At 39.1% G+C, this 17,801-nt stretch overlaps 1 protein-coding gene across 3 annotated transcripts in view; it reads right to left on the bottom strand.

The window, feature by feature from the left end:
• Positions 1-17,801, bottom strand: part of PPFIA2 (PTPRF interacting protein alpha 2) — a 607,969-nt gene that overhangs the window by 116,519 nt on the left and 473,649 nt on the right. For all 3 annotated transcript variants that reach the window (XM_074984006.1, XM_074984008.1, XM_074984007.1), the window contains 3 exons: positions 14,213-14,434; positions 6,878-7,024; positions 2,720-2,854 (listed from right to left, as the gene is read on the bottom strand). In XM_074984006.1, the coding sequence (XP_074840107.1) occupies positions 2,720-2,854; positions 6,878-7,024; positions 14,213-14,434 (504 nt within the window). The remainder of the gene's footprint in view (positions 1-2,719; positions 2,855-6,877; positions 7,025-14,212; positions 14,435-17,801) is intronic.

Genomic DNA, 17,801 nt, shown 5'->3' with positions numbered 1-17,801 from the left:
AACATGTCTGACAGACTACTTCCTTAACATGTCGCATTCCATTTGGCCTGCCTTGACTACAAAAATAAATATCATGTACGGGAAGAAAGGCTCATGTTAGAGAGGAGGATTGTGAAATCTTTTATAAACATGTGTGCAGGGATTCTGAGACTGAAGCTTTGTCTTCTCTGCAGATTTAATTTGGGGGACTATTACAGATTTTCCAATTAGGGTAGGCCATGAGGCACCTAATAACACATGTTGCTTCCCCGAGATAACTGAAGTGGAAACAGGAAATCACAACAGTTGAGATATGATGACTCTTCAGTCCATGTCAGACCACCCTGGACACCTATTCTTGTGTTCCACTTCTACCAACAACATCTGCCTGCACGCTGATCCCTGACCTGTAGTGGACTATCTGGCTATATCTAGATTACAGTGATTTGTTGAGAGAAGCTTCTGCCAGAAAATATCTTCTGACAAAGTTTTGTTGACAGATCGCAGTCAAATTGCCAAGTGGATTGCAAGAGTAATCTGCTCTGTTGACAGAGAGTGGCTGGACTGCCAAGCTGCTCTCTCAACAAAACGACCAACTGGAAGCACAGCAGACAGAGCTACCAGTGTCCTGGAAGCCCTGTCTGTTGATGGAGGCCCCCGGCCCCCCGGAACATCCAGACCAGCTTTTTGTTGACAGATCTCTGACGACAGAGGCATTATGCCTTGCAGAGAGCAGAATAACGCTGTCGAAAAAAGTGCTGCATTCTGTTTATTCACTGTCAACAGAATGCCTTGGGAATCTGGATGATCCCTGGGTGTTGTTGAAAAAATGTCAGTTTTGTCAACAAAACCCTCTAGTGCAGACACAGCTTCAGTCTGCCTTTGCTCAGCATCCTATCTGCAGATCACCTGGTTACAATTTCTACAGCTTCACACATTTCCATTGTTTGATGCAACAGAACAGTGCCCACTATGAAGCTCATGGAACAGTGAAACCCTTATTATTTATTTACTCATATTACTTAGTCCAAGTGTGTCTCTCCAGACACAAACTTGGATGAAGGCCATTTTGTATAAAATGCCCATTCTGTCCACGGTCTCTAATCACATTAAATAAAAGTGTGAAAATGCACACAAAAATGTATGTCTTACGATGTTTAGGATCAGAAAAATTATTATATTCACTGAAGTGTACTGAATATTCTGCATGAATGAGATGAGATATTCTTCTCACAATATTAAGAATTAGTATTCATCAAGAAAAAGATGGTGGCAACAAAAAACCTGTGCTTGTGGATGAAGAAAAACTACTGGTGCTTAAAATATTGGCGCATGTCTAAAAGAAAAGTTTGTTTTAAATATAAAGCAATATTCTCCTAATGGCATTAATATGTTAGGTCATCTGCTGAACAAATCACAGATGGCAACTTAAAGCTGACAAGTGATGCCTCATTCACATCCACCATAGTTTTTACAAAATGCTGTAACATTTGTTTATCCTTTAATGCAGGTCTCTTTTCGTTGAATCTTTTTTTTTCAGCATTTTCAGTTCTCTTTCCGATTTCCAACCAATATACCTAAAGTGTACAGCATAATATCTTGATGACTAAACACTGATTTTCTTTTAGTGCGGTAAAATATATATATTCTATTTCCTTCTTGACTTAATTATGCAAAGGTAAGGCTAAGCCTGTAAACAGCCCAGATGCTGAATATGAAAAGGGAAAAATACAAAGTTTTTTTTTTTTTAAGAATTCTGTTAAAATACAAAAATATCATTGCCAAATAAAATTAGTATAATATTGTGTAGTGATAGAGAAAGGAAAATTTAACTACACCAGAATGATGAGTGGCGTATTGTAAGTTATGGAGTTTTCATTTCTGTCTGACTATAAATATGAAAGATTAAATATTTTGTGAGAATTACAAATGTCTTCATAAAGTGGAAAATATTTTGAACTAAGGCAATAACTGCATGCACATCTAAGAAATATGCTAGAGAGCAATATATGAATTTTGCATAATTTATAACGTACATTTGTCTTATTGTTTTTCTTCAAGAAAGCTGTTGTACATTAAATTGTTCACAGAGAAAGCAGACTGTCTTTGGTCCCTGTAGGGCTTTACCATTTTCCTTGTGATTTATCAATTGCAGTCTGATTACCTGCTACAAAGAATCAATTTAAAAATATCAATATTCAAGATGGCTTTATTTCTAATACATACAACTGATTCTAAATGCCAGCAAGAAAAAAAATGTAATTTTGTCTAATTTATTGTGATGAAAATGATTATTGTGTCTCTCCTAATTAACATGGTGTACAAAATATCATGGGAAATGATTTACTAGATTGATATTTTGTGGTTAAAGGGGAAATATTTACATATTTAAAAGTTAAATGGATTAATACATTTGTAGATAAATTGGCAATCCATGACATCTTTTTAGATATAACGTAATCTACACTCAGAATTGTTTCTTCACCTGACCATAAAGGCCATAAGAAACACAATCATGGCAGGCAGTATATCAAATTATACTAGAGGGCAGGGAAATATTACTTATGTTACATAATTAAAATTGGCTTATAGTATGTCTACAAAGCATATTTTTCCCATGTCTAAAGAGATAGAAATGAAATCCCTTTTTGGTTATGGTTGTTGTAAGGCGGAACACAGAATGTAAAGCAAAGTTAAATCAAACAGGTTTCTCTAATAAACCTATTTCTCAGTGCAGTACCTTAGTCAATGCGGCAATTCTCTGAGCCAGTTCAGCCTCCACTTCAGGCAAGGTCTCAGCCTTCCGCATTGTCTGTTGCAGCTTCTGTTCAGCAAGCTCAAGACGTTCTTGCAACTGCCTGTTTTTTTCTTCCATCTGAAACCCGGAGATGAAAACAGAAAATATGAAAAGGCAGAATTAAGAAATGGTTGCAATTTGAGGGGACTTTGTGAGGTGGGCTGAGACTGTATGTAGTGTATGAAGTATGGAGCTGTGCAGGCCTTTTATGTTCTGACTGAGATGAGGACTGAGGTTATCATATCAAGGCCAAGTAGAGAAGTTGCAATCAGTAAAGTATAAAGATGAGCAAACATTCTTTTTTCGCTAATCTGTAGGCTATTAGTGCCAGCCAAGGGCGGGGAGGGGAGTGCTTGTGCCTGTAAAATCAGAGCTTTGAAAGCTACAGACACAAACATCAGCTCATTTTCTGCAAAACTGAGAGCAGACAAGACTGTGGGAAGGTACATGGGAATATAAAAAAAGACAAATACAAAGTTTTGGTTTTTTTAAAGAATTCTGTTAAAATACAAAAAAAAAATCATTGCCAAACAAAATTAGTATAATATCATGTAGTGATACAGCTGGGGAAAAGTACATGTTTTACAAGGATACATTTGCTAAAAAGCTTGTAGACAAATTGATGCTAACAACAAACCACTAGTGTGAGGGTGAAATCAGCACTTGTTACCAGCCCAAGGACATCCATTGTCTAGAGATGGCAGATGTGCAGAAATTTTGGTAGTTCCCAAAATGCCCAGAGCCTGCACCTCTCCCCCGCTTAAACTGCCCCCAACCCCTTTTTTTAAAAAAATCACCTGGGGGCAGCTGGTAGGGCCAGGGTATACCCGTGGGGAAGGCAGCATGCAGAGGGAGCAGGTGAGGCTAGGGGATACATGGGGTGGGGGGGCATGCAGAGGCAGAAGGTGGGGTCAGAGGATATATGGGGGATGGGGAAGGGTGGTGTTCAGGGGCAGCAGGTGGGGTTGGGGAATACATAGGGGAGGGGGCATGGTGGAGTGGCAGAAGGCCAGGAGGGCCAGGGGATGCACAGGAGCAGGAATGAGGCATGCACTAGGGGCAGTGGCGCATGGGACAGCAGGCAGGGCCGGAAAGAGACCTTGTCCCTAACTTGGTGGGCCCCGGGTGCTTGTGCTGGGGCACAGCAGGTCCATATTATTTACCACCTATGCCATTATCAGTTCTTGTCAGCTATTTGGTTAAAGCTGCATGTTTAAATACTTTGTAGAGAATTTACAGTTATATCTTTTCTTATGTAAACAGGTTCACTGAAGATTTGATATAGAGAAGTCCAACAAAAGAAATATAAAAGGGCGAACCTTCAGGTTTTCTTTTGCTATGTAGGGCATTTTCTGTCCTACAAGACATACAAATTGAGTATGATTTTGCATTGTATTAATTGTCCTCTTCCAACAACTTTAGGGTGGGACTAAAAAGAGCATGCTGTAAATACTGCAGTGTTTGTATAGGTATTTTAATCCTTTTGACAGGGTAATAAGGATTATAATGTATTTTGTTGATATTGCAATGCTGCTAATGGATTCCAAATCTGCTTTTCTGTAGTACAATCATCAGTACTTACTATTCTCTGTAGACAATTTATGCCTATTGTAAAACTACTTAAATTAGAAATAAAAACCTCTAACAGCTAATATAAATAGTTTGGTCTTTCATATATTGCTCTCCGGGCTGAATAAGAAAATTAATGATAGTCTTCCGCAAAATAGAATTCAAAAAGTTTTGGTTCTGATTCTTTTATTCTCATTATGAACATAAATATTTTTATTTTAATGGTGGTTTCCCTCAATTAGAGGACAATTTAGTTATCAAGGTATTCTCAAAGTTTTTCATAATCGGTGAGTTCTTTTTTATTCCCTTTGTATTGTGAGATGTAAAAAATTAAACACTAAACCTTTGTTGTGTATTAATGGAGAGAAACAAATTCATTTCTCTGAAATGTAAACTATATACATAGTGGTAAATTACAGTTTCCAATCCATATTCTAATCCTTACCTGAAACTATAAGCAATGTCCCCCATTCACTGATCCAAAGGACTTGACTCTCTGTTGGCCTCTCTCTCCTTTACACTTGTACAACTTTGGCTGTGTAAATGGGCCTTAAAGGAATCAGATGTCTCCTGTTCCCTATTACATCTAATAAAATGGTTCTAAGCCAGACACCTTTGCAGAGTCTGATGTGTTGACCATTACCAGGAGGATAAGGAGTAGTAACAGAGAGAGCCATGCTAGTCTACACACTATCAAAACAAAAATGCAGTCCAGTAGCACTTTATAAGTGATTATTTATTAAGTGATGAGCTTTCGTGGGACAGACCCACTTCTTCAGATCAGAGCCATACCAGAACAGCTGTGGGTCTGCCGCACGAAAGCTCATTACCTAATAAATCATTTTGTTAGTCTTTAAAGTGCTACTGGACTGCTTTTTTGTTTTCAGGAGGATACGGGTGAGGGCAGTGCTTCACTGCACCACTCACTTTCATCTATTCAAGCATATGTAAGGGCAGCTCTGAGGCTACTTTAAATTTATACTGTAAGGCAAAGTGCAGTGTAGATTTCAGCCACAGAGAATAATCTGATGGAGATTTTTTGTTGTTTCACAAACTTAAATCACAAATGACTTGGTGCATAAATAGATTTGTCTTTTCACCTTGTATTAGAATACAACCAGAAGCACTTCGAGGTATATTCTGGTACACAAAATTTTGTGTGCCCTCTCTCCCATAAAGCACCTGCTGAGAACAGTCATATATACTAATTAATTTTGCCTCACAGCATGCCTATGAAGTATCTACACAAATTTCACAGAAATTCAAATCCTGTGCTGGTGAGGATAAAATGATCATATTCAAGGTTGTAGTGAGCCAGTGAAAGAATCAAAAGAGAACCTGTAAATTCTGACTTCAAGTCTCTTGACTGAACTCCTGGAAAGCATCACTTCCTATATGATAAAGGCCGTGTCTACACGTGCCCCAAACTTCGAAATGGCCACGCAAATTGCCATTTCGAAGTTTACTAATGAAGCGCTGAAATGCATATTCAGCACTTCATTAGCATGCGGGCTGCTGCGGCGCTTCAAAATTGACGCACCTCACCGCCGCGCGGCGCGTCCAGACGGGGCTCCTTTTCGAAAGGACCCCACCTACTTCGAAGTCCCCTTATTCCCATCAGCTCATGGGAATAAGGGGACTTTGAAGTAGGCGGGGTCCTTTAGAAAAGGAGCCCCGTCTGGACGTGCCGCGCGGTGGCGAGATGCGTCAATTTTGAAGCGCCGCGACAGCCCGCATGCTAATGAAGCGCTGAATATGCATTTCAGTGCTTCATTAGTAAACTTCGAAATGGCCATTTGCGTGGCCATTTCGACGTTTGGGGCACGTGTAGACGTAGCCATATAAACCTCAAGGATTCTATAAGTTCTTTTTATCTCTTGAATCCATACTTGAATAAGTAGTAAATGATAGGCTTTGGATTCCCTTATTTCAGCTTTGGACTTCAGCTTTTGCAACAATTGCAGAAAAAATATGACATGAAAGAAAACTGTCTTGTGAAACTTTTTTAAAAGAAGATTCATGGGTGGCACAATTATCTCTGTCATCCAGGCATTATTAAAATATTTTCACTTATTAAACCCCATTTTCTGCAGCTAATCAATTTTTGGTGGAATAATCTTCCTTTTAAAACATATAATTTATTTTCTCATGTATGTGAGTAATGATATCAGTATTAACACAGGGAGCAAACTGTTCATTGTTTGCTTAGGTTATGTGATTTGATATATACTGGGGCAGGACACCACAGAGACATGTAACTCGCACAGATATTTCATAGAGCTGAGTGGACATATTTGTTTTACTATTTATCATTACGGTAGCTAAGGAGAATCTTTGACCTGCCTGATGTTCTTTAAGGCAATTTTTGTCCCAGCTGTATTATGATTGACTCTGAATGAGAAACTTTGCTTACTTTAATGGCAACCTCCTACCACAACTTCAGGAGACTTTTGTGTGTTTGTTTGTTTGTTTGCTTAGTGTTAACATTAATTCTATTTGAAGAGAGCAGTGGCAGGGATGCAGATACTAAACCTGACGTAGGATGGCCTCCTTATTTGCCAGTTCATTTTCCAGTTTATCATTCATATCATGTATGGAGGTGGATTCCCTCTGTGCACTGAGGTAGCGCTTCTCAAGGGTAGTGATTCTTTCTTCCATATCTTCTTTCTGTGCCATAGCCTAACGTGAAGAAACATTTATTTCAAATATCATTTAGTTCAACTGTCAGCTTAATTTTTATGTTAACGGCAGACAGAGTTGCAAAAAAGAACTGCGCAGAAGAAGTGATTTTCCTGGTTTTTGCAGTGAGCATTTTTACTCCTTCAGATTAGTGATTCATCATAAATGTATAAAGAAAACTACAATTATCTATAGCATAATTCAATGCCACCCACCAGCATTGTTAAATATATAGTTTGGTGTAACATTTGGGGGAAACTGAGGACTTCTCAACTTGTCTTCTTTTTTCCATAATAATTTGCCTTTTGGTCTGCATGATACATATAACAATGAACCCAACACCAACTTGTTTACTTTTTAAATAACTGTAGACATGAATACAAAGGAAAAGAATCCACTTCATGTAACATTCTGAAATCACTGTAGGAGTACTTATTATATTAAGGTATATGCTGCTCATCAAGAAAGCTGATGTACTTTAATATATTATAAATCTATTACAAGAAAAGGTGATAAAGGCCCATACTGAAAACTACAACACCAGGATGTAATATTGATTAACTTGATACACCCTTGATCCAAACCTTTTCTTATTGCATGTTCGTAGTGTGAGCAACCAAACCTGACTCTTTACTTTGCCAGTAGGAGTGTGTCTGGGTCATATATACTAGCGTTGCATGAACCCTACAGAATCAGTAGAGATACTGTTTGTAAATCAAGTCCTGCTGGTTAACTTCATAAAGGCTGGCATGGAACTAATTCCTGAATATTTACATGAAGTTTGAGCTGAGTTAATTCAAATCTCCAAATAAAACCTCATTTCTTCTGCATCCAAGCTCTTCCTACCACTGGACAGTATCCTGCCCACAGGTTGCAGAACAGCCGTATCTCCTAACTGATGAATACAGAGAAAGGGAAGGTGGGGACGATACCATCCCTGTCCCCCTCCCGCAATCAGAGTCCCACAGAAAATGCCAGGTGCCATTATTCCAACAATTTCCTCGTGGGGTATTCCTAAAACGGTCTTCTGAGAAATGGGCTGCAGTCCACACATATCAAACTACTATGATTACTGAAAAAAAAAGAGGTGTAATTAAACACCAGGAACGAGAAACACGCCATGCACCCTCATGTGTGTTACAAGAAAACCTCAGACACTGTATAGCTATTGTAACCTCTTGCTGGTGATTAAGACTCAACCAGTGTACTCAGTAAAGCCAATGGCTGGTAGCAGACACAGAATGTGTGCTATTTCATTCATGTGTGGGCTGTACTGAGATATTTAGGACATGGACTATCAATTACTGTACATTTATACGATGATTAGCGCAGTGTAGTTCTGTATCTCAGGCATATAGCTGCAGCTGAAATATAGGTGAAATAATAACTGAATAAACAAACAAACAAACACTCATATTTCCATTTATCCAAAAACCTATTATCCAGACACATGCATTATCTGAATTCCTTCCCTGACTCCAGAGCACAGACTGCTAGTCTAGACTCTGGTCTGTCCGACCAGGTCTGTAGCCTCCCACCAGCACCTTGAGCCTGCAAAGATTGTGCTTCAGTGGCCCTGCAGCAGATCTGTGAGCCCTCTGCTGTCTCAGGAGAGAGTGAGTAGGCAGAGCGGAGATCCCTGGCCAATCCTGTGTGGAGTAGGAGTGTGAACGACCAGCAGCAAGGGAGGCCATCCCACCAACCAAATGGCTCCTGTGCTCTATCTTATCTGAATAAATCAGCAATCCTCATGCTGTTCAGATAAGTGGGAGTAAACTAGATTTTTGCAAATATCCTTTCTGGTGTGAATAGGGAGGAGCTACCTGTCTTGGAACAATCTGCGATTAAAACTCTTAGGCTTAATTTCCAGCAGTTTTCCATTCCAACTCAGGCAGAGAAGGAACTTGAACTGGGCTCACTGAGATCCCAGGCCTATGCCCTCAAGCTAACTACATACACACCCAAATCCAGACTCAAAACAAAATGCAAATCTTAAAATTTGCTACAAAATGTAATCATCATTTTCTAGCCAGCTCTAGTCCTGACTCCCTTCTCCTGCTCCTTTCTTTGCTGTTCTCCATCCACACTCCCCATTTTTGAGGGGGAGCATCAGAGCCAAATCTTTCTCCACAAAGGGCTCTTTAAGGAAGCCACCCCAAAATATCAACAACTTTTAGATCAACTTGAGAACACTGAGGACCTGAGATTTCAGTGTACTCAGCATTTTTGTAGCTTGTTATATGTTCAAAACACAGCTCCTGGTGCTTTCCATTGTATGAATAAGCATTCAGCTCAATTACTTAAAATATGACCTTTGATAGCTCATGTTGGGCACTCAGAAAATGAAAAAGACCCAATTCTTGACCTCCTCTGAAAATCACGAGTTACATATTCTGCCCACCGTAATACAGGAAGGAAGTCTGAGACAGAGGTAGAGATCGAATCCTAGTTCTCAAGGATATCGTCTCACCACTTGATCCAGAAGACCATCCTTTCCCTTCCTCCAAACCCCTGCATTGTTTATGGTACATATAACCCTTTGCCTGAATGACTCTGCTCCTATTCATGTCTTATCCTTTCCCTCAGCTGCTGCTGTCAAGCCTGCCACAGCCCATTTCATCCAGTTAGCAAGGTAAAAGCTGCAATGTTCTTTTTTATTTCAGTTGAGTTCTTCTTCTTCTTTTGCTGTAAACAAGAAACAAGATCCTGAGGAAAAGATCTTTAAAAAAGTTTTGGGCATGGAATTCACTTCTTTACCCTGGGTGATGAAACACTTCATCAACCTACATCAAGTGGAGAATAAAGTCACTGTCCAGAGCCCAAAAATAGATGGCTCCATAGGGACTGTTGAGTTTATGAGTTGACTGGGGGACAGCATCAACAATGATAGCATTAATGGCAACAGTAGTTCATTGCTCTATCACCCCTGAGCTGAACACTCTAGCCATAATATCTACTTGTGGGATAGTTTGGGCAGGGAGGGGGCAAGAACAAGGTCCAAAAAAGTAACTTGTCCAGGGTCATACAGTAAGTCAATGGCAGAAGTGAGAACTTAACTTAGATATCCTCTCTTATGATTATATGTTTTATCATTTTGGCACTACTTCTCCTGACTATACAGGAAAGTTAGAAATCTGAACATCCAAAAGAGAGGTAAGTGGGGTAAAATGGAGTGAGGAAAGTGAGTTATTAACAGTACTCAAACAACTGGGGTAGTTGTTGTACTCGGCTGTACCTTCAACTTGCAAATTTAAGCAGTTGAATTATCACCTACTTTGCTGACTGATTTGAGTATCTGACCAATAACCACATCCTTCACATGCTGAACATTAAAAAAGAAAAAACATTTTACTGATCGAAGTGCATGCTAAAGATGATGAGGTGAGAGGTTGTTCAAGGACACTGCATGCATTATGTTAGCAAACTGGAAACAAGTTTGCTTACGTTTAGGATAAAATACATTTTCCTTAACCATCCAGAAATTTTCATGAGTCTAATGAAATAACCATCAGTGACTTTTGTGTGTTGGTGACAGGATTTGATATGTTGATTTATCCACTGAAACTTTAAATGTAGCTGAATAAAGCCTAGCACAAATTTTCGAAAGGATTTCATTAATAAGGGGAAATTTCCCAAATGCATCAATCTTTATGACCCTTTAATAAAGGGCTATGCTCAGAAAGGAATTTAGGTATTGCAGCACCTCAGTATTAGACACTTGGCTACCCAGTGGAATTTACAGTCATGAGTTAAAAGTCTAAGTATTCATTGGCTCAGGGACAAGCATTTGTATCTCCAACCTTCCAGAAGAATGTCCTGACTCCCAAGCTATAGTGTCATTTTTGACCTCCTTCTGGACAAATGAATACTTAATAATTAATGGAAAGTGGAATATCTACCACAGAGAGATTGAGAAAGGCCTATAACAAAATACTCACTAGCCAAGGAGTGGGGCACTCTCCTGAGAGGGGGAACAGCTCAGTTTAAGCTTCTGCTCAAAGCCAGTAGAACAGGCATTAAAACTTGGGTCTCACATCCTGAACCAGTGTGATAATTATTGTGTATAGTGCAAGACACATAACCTGCTCTTCTCCATTTGCTTCTGTTGTGGGCTACACATGGTCTGAGAATGCCTACCACATTGAGCCCTGAGCAACTGAGATATGTGGGGGAACACCTGTGCTGTGAAACCTACCACAACCTAGGCAGGAACTGGAAACTGACTATTTCAACCTCACTGGCAGATATGCAGTATATAATATGCAATATATACAATTACTGGGGAACTAAAGCTGAAATGTTGACCTCATTACCATGAATTGGGGTTTGCTAATGAATACAGTTTAATGTTTTAAGCTTTTTATTAGACTCAGAAATCTATGCCAATGACTTCACTGACAGAAGAGAACTAATTTAGCTTTAAAATCTTGTCTGGTTTTTAGGATTTAAAAGTTGATACATTACTTTGTTGCACTGAGCATACTCATTAAGAAATTAATTCTTCTATTCTTTTTGTTGTTTGTACTTTACTTTCTAAATTGTCTCACTGAAATAAATGGGATTACTTAAAGGGTGCATCTACACTAGGAATTAACTTTGAAGTTAGGTACTACATTGAAGTAGCCAGCAGAGAGTCTACACACATTCTTCCCTTACCTCGAAGTCCAACTTTGAAGTCCTTACTCCATTCCTGGAGTTTAACTTCGAAGTAGGGTGTGTGTAGATGCTCAGCTTTTAAGTTGCTTACTTCGAAGTTGTACTTCAAAGTAAGCAACTTCAAAGTTATTTTTGTAGTGTAGACACAGCCAAAGAGTACTATGCAACTTAAATAAAGGTGGCAGAATCCAAAGACAGAGGATCAACCATACATCATTGAGGAAGATGAGGAGAAGCTAGTGAAAATGGTGTGGGTGTTAAAGAAGGGAAGCGGTATGGACTGATTATGAACATCGATAAAACAAAAACAATGATATTTGGAGATAAGGAAATAGGAAGGAAGATCAGTGTCGATGGCATTGAACTAGCAAATGTTGAGAAGTTCACATATCTGGGGAGCATAACGTATGGTCTAGACTGTAAGAAGGAAATAGCGACTAGAATAGCAAAAGCAAGAGTGAGTTTAAAGGTGATAGATAAGATCTGGAAAAGCAAAGCAATTAGCTTAAGAATGAAGCTGAGCATCTTGAAAACATGGGTATTCAGCAGCATGTTGTACGGATGTGAGACATGGGTGCTAATGAAAGATTCGAAAAGAAGAATATTGGTGTTAGAAAGGAGTTGTTATAGAAAGATTCTCAGTATAGGATGGATGTTAGAAGGTCACCAATGAGGAATTATATTGGAGGATACAGCTGAAAGAGAACCTGCTGCAGAAGGTTATAAAATGGAAGCTACAACTATCTGGACATATTTGCAGAATGAACGATGAACAAAAAATCAAGACCCTGGATGGTTCGAATAGAAGAGGCAGATCCCAGACAGAATGGATAGATTATGTAGTACATTGGTGCGGAGCTAATCCACAGAAACTAAGCCACTCTGCACTGGATAGGGAAAGATGGAAGGAAATAGTGAGAGAGAGGCATCAGACACCAACGGGCGCTGAGCCCACCGTTATTGATGATGATGATGAAAATATCCTTTCCTTGGCTGCTAAAAGAGAAATAAAATTGTATTAAATAAATACGAATGTAGTTAAAACAACTTTTATTTTATATTTCTCCTTTCCATACAGATTTTTGTGCCCTGGGGGAGGATGGTGGGGTGTGGGGGGTTATATTGTCCTAACTGGAAGAAATCAATCTACTCTGTTTGCCAGTGCATACTTCAATCACTGAATCAGAAAGTGTTCTTCTGTTCTTCAATTAGATATATAAGGATGTACCTTTATATCTATTTGGGAGCAAATGTATCGGAAAAAAGTGATAGTTTAGTCCAATTTGATACTTTAGTCCATTTTAGTCCAACAGCCAATACTGTCACTGGATAGACTTTGGATTTTGGAATAAAAAGGATGGTCTACAGTTTGAAGTATCAGCATTGAACTTTGGCATGTTGTTCTAGTTAGAAGGGAATCTGGAAGATGATACTCAGGATGTTGAGAAGACATTGAATGTTTCACTGGAGGTGGGGAGAGAAGTTGAGAAAGGGAATGTCAGACATAGAGATGAGGAAAGGAAGCAGTTGGGAGAAAAGATGTGGGGAGGTATAATTTCTTGAACTGTATCAAGCATGTTTTAATTTGAGATTTGAAAAGAGAGGAAGAGTATAACAGATAGGGAAACACTGCAGGGCTGTGCCATGAAGTGTACCAGGAATAGCTGAAGAAACAGAAGAGTGAAAAGACACAGGGAAAAAGAGAGAAAAAGACTTTGGGCTTGTCTACACTACCTCCCTGCTTCAAAGGGACGATTGTAAGTAGGGTGTTGGGAATTTATTAACGAAGTGCTGTGGAGCATATGCAGCACTTCCTGAAGCAAATTCCCCATGAAACAACTTCGAAGTTTTAAACTTTGAAGTGCCAGCTCACGTGTAGCCACGGCTCACCTGCCAGTACTTTGAAGTGCCTGGGGTACTTCGAATTCCCTTTACTCCTCAAAACATTTTACTCCTCAAAACTTTGAGGAGTAAAGGGACTTCAAAGTTGCCCAGGCACTTCATAGATTTTGAAAGCAGAGAAGGCAATTTTAACAGATTCTGAATCAAATGACTGGAGGCTGGACGCGCTTGAGGTTGTAAGGTAACATGATTTCTCCTCTCTTGATGTTTGAGAAGACATGCAGCAGGTTCAGTGCAAATCTGAATCTGAAGAGATATCTGGGAGGCTATAAAAGAGGTTAGCCAAAAATTCATGAATGGAGATAAGGCGCAGGGAAGAATATTTTTGTGAAGGGGAATTGGGAGTGGTATAACATCTATGGGAATTTGCAGAGGAGGAAACCAGATTGAGAAGAGAGACACACACACACTTTTGTTTTTATGAATGATATTTTGTAAAAAGACTTCTAATAAAGTGGGGGGGGGAGAGTTTCTTTTTTTAACAGATTAAATTTTGTGTAACATAGTTCCAAGACTTCTGTCCATACTAAACTTGATTGCTATGTCCAGTGCCACACTTTGGTTAATATCAAATTACCCATGTGCTACTGGAAGAAAAGTTTGAGCTGAAAGTGTGGTAAACCGTCTTACCTCTCTAATGTCCCTTTGATATTTACTATTCATTTCTTCTGTTTTAATGAGATCCTTCCTGGCGGTCTCTGCTTCCTGCTCTACCTCCCCCACTCGGGAAGACAGTGCAGCCAAACGTTCCTTCATTTGTGCCATTTCATAATTTTGCTTTTCAAGAAGTTCCTGTAGTTCCACCACTTGACTGGCTTCATCATTTGAGTCTATAGAGCCATTCGACAGGCGCTGCAGGGAGAAAGGCAACAATATCCATCTGTTACTTACCAAATAATATGGAAACTGCAGCATTTTTTTTGCACAAATCTGGTAGTAATTAACAATACTTACAGGCATTTTAACATGAGATTCCGAGATACTAATAGACAAAGGGCATAGAAAATAGGTGCACTGCTAAACTGCATTAATTTTATATGGAGAAATGTGACCTCAGAGTTGCGATTGAGTGCAACTAGTTGTGTGAATTGTAGTTTATATACTGGATCTTTGTTACAGGAAGTCAGTGCTATTCAATACAATTCAACCTTAGAACAAGGGAATGCCCACCAGGAGAGGTGGAGTTTTAGGTCTCTAGGCTTGGACATACAAATGATAAGGAAAGAGATGTAAACATGACTGAGCAAGTGTGTTTGGCACTGAAGTTCCTGCATCCTGACTCTGTTCGCAGCCAGCCAGATTACACTGCTAAAATTCACCATAGAGCACACAAAATCTGCAGGGGGCCCATTGCGCAGCAGGCCTTAGATAACCAATCTGTCTGGACAACTCTGTACGTCAATAAAACTTGGGATGGCGCCTAACAACCATCTTACTAACCCTCCCACAATCCCTAACAGAAGGGTAACAACAATGAAGGGTCCTGTGGCACCTTATAGACTTACAGAAAAGTTTTGAGCATGAGCTTTCGTGAGCACAGACTCATTTTCTCAAAACTTTTCTGTTAGTCTATAAGGTGCCACAGGACCCTTCGTTGCTGTTACAGATCCAGACTAACACGGCTACCCCTCCGATACTTAACAGAAGGGTGTGCACCTGATGGACAGCTACCAATTATGTTTGGGTGTGAGTTCAGAACTCTTATTTTGCTGGCTAATTCTGCTAGTTTTGTCCTTTCTCGAAGTGTCACTCCCATTGTCTCTTCCTCCTTAGTGTCTACCTCCCCTGACGTCTCTGCTCAGCATTTCTCTTCACCCTCTCATCACCTCAGCTGCTTCAGATATCCATCGCTCGATCGCAATAGGAAGGAAAGCACACAATGTGCTAGCCACTGAGTATCTCCACATAGACAAGTGGGGGGAGACAAACAGCTGAAGCCTGGCTGCAAATTGCTGGACTATAAGAGAACAGTGCTGTAAAAGCCATCTTAAATTGTCTCATGTTGTCAGAATGCAGCACATGGATTTTGGCCATCAGGGATGTTATTCACAGTCCACGGGAAAGCCAAGTATGTTCTACTGCATACATGGTGTATGTCTGGCTGTGCCCTTGATAGAATCCCACTTCCTCCCATTGCTGCTCTTCATTCCATCTCCTTTCTACATATCTATACAGGTAGGCCTATTTACAAATTCAAAGAACATCACCTTGTTTCACCACTTTAATGATATTTGCACTCATCTCTGCTACCACATGAACCCAGATCATATAGTTACACTCAGACCATCTGAATGTCTGTGGATCATGGAATGAGATTATTTTACACAAAGGATTCATTAGATTAAAATAGCTCTGCTCTACAATTACTTTCTGTATCACAGTTAATTGTGTTATGCTGAAGTTGCATGTCAATTACTGAGATAGATCTACTTCGGAATATTATGGACTAATGATAATATAAATTAAAAAATCATTTCTATTTGAATTGGTTAGTTACAATAGTTTTCAGTTGCATTTACATATGATTGCAATTCATATGCTGCAACAGCATATGAAAATACAAATATTAACTGGTCATTGTACCAGGGTATGAACTTTATGTAACTTCTCCACTCCTGGTTTATTATAATATTACTTTTAGGACTTTATTTTCAGACAGTAATTTTAGTAGTTATGACAGATGGAGTCTATAGACATGGCCAACTTTTATCACGTATTTACCTTGAACTACTATTCTACTACTATCCTAAACAGTGCCACATGAATTGAAGCTAAAATATAGCTAGGCAACATCCAATCACTTTCTTTAACTGAATTAAGATAAGGTAACTTCAGAATTAGCAATCTACAATTACTAACAAGCATCTTCTGTGTAAATTAATTGTGAAAGTGAAAAATTTACTTTTGTCATTAAGAGGTTACAAATAAGTTTAAAAATAGAAACAAACAAATCAATGATCTAAAATGTTCAGGTGGATCACTAAGAGATGGATTTTTAAGGTAGCTAAATGGCTAAGTCCCATTGATAATGCCCATCACATTAATGGGTACTTACTTTCCCCTATCACCCTGCTACATGTTGTCCATCTCTCTGGTTCTCTCTCCACTGCCATCCAGACAACATCAACACCACACATACGTGGGGAGGAGAGACTCTCTCCTGTCTCCACAAGGGTTTCCTAGCTAGAGCGGAGAGGCATTAAGTCAAGTCTATAGGCTAAACACTAATCTGATCTCAGTTTCATCTCTCTCGCCTTGTCTCAGACAGGCCAAAGTGAACTTGTGTTCCATTCAACCGTTCAGTATACACTATCCTAAATCTGGAAGGGGCTGGAGAGGAGAGATTTGCAACAGAGTGAAGTTTGGTGTACTTTTGTCAAAGTTTTTAATAATTTCACTTCCTTTTAATTCTGCCATCCTAGACAAAATCATGCTCTGACCACAGAGGAGGATTAGTCTTCTTTTCATGATGAACATGAGAAAAAATGAACACTACTGATATGATGACTATGGGCAGGCAGATGGGTCGGTAGGAGGTGCAAGAGAGGGAAAAATGGAAATAATAAAAAGAGATCTCCAAAGATCCTGTTTCCATTGTAAGCAGAGGAGCAAGTTGTATAAGAGAAAATTAGCCCAGGATATTAACATAACTAAATGTTAAAATGTATTTTGGATTCTGAAAATATTTGAATTTCAAATTATACATATTGTCTACACATTACATATAAATTATCCAATTACTTTAATTACTTTTCCTTCTAAAATGTGGTAGTCTCAGAAAATTGAGGGAAAATCTCCTTACCCCCAAACATTTTAATGGAAGGTTTGCATCTCTACATACAACAGCTCACTGTAAGTGAAGGTAAAAGTGGCATTGAAGGTCAAAAGACTATTTTATTGTATCACATAATGTTTTTAGTATTATCCTTGTGATCTCTCCTAGATGTAAACACACCATTACAATTGGGAGACTTTGCCAGGGAAAACAGGGTGCAGGCATCAGAAGGAAAAAGCCCCAATTTTTTAAAAGTCACTTGCATGTATGAAAATTACTTCACTGCGCTATTTCATCTACTTCACTTATGCCTCTAGGCACAGCATATTAGTTATAAAAGTTTTCTTATTCTGGAAGAGTAGAATGTTGAGATAGCAGAAGCAGCAGTATGGAGAGAAAAAAAAATCCCTGATAAGGAGAAGGAACAATGAGGCAAACTAGCAA

This window comes from Carettochelys insculpta, chromosome 1 (genome assembly GCF_033958435.1).
Source record: "Carettochelys insculpta isolate YL-2023 chromosome 1, ASM3395843v1, whole genome shotgun sequence".
NCBI lineage: Eukaryota > Metazoa > Chordata > Testudines > Carettochelyidae > Carettochelys > Carettochelys insculpta.
This window is presented reverse-complemented; position numbering and strand designations above follow the sequence as displayed.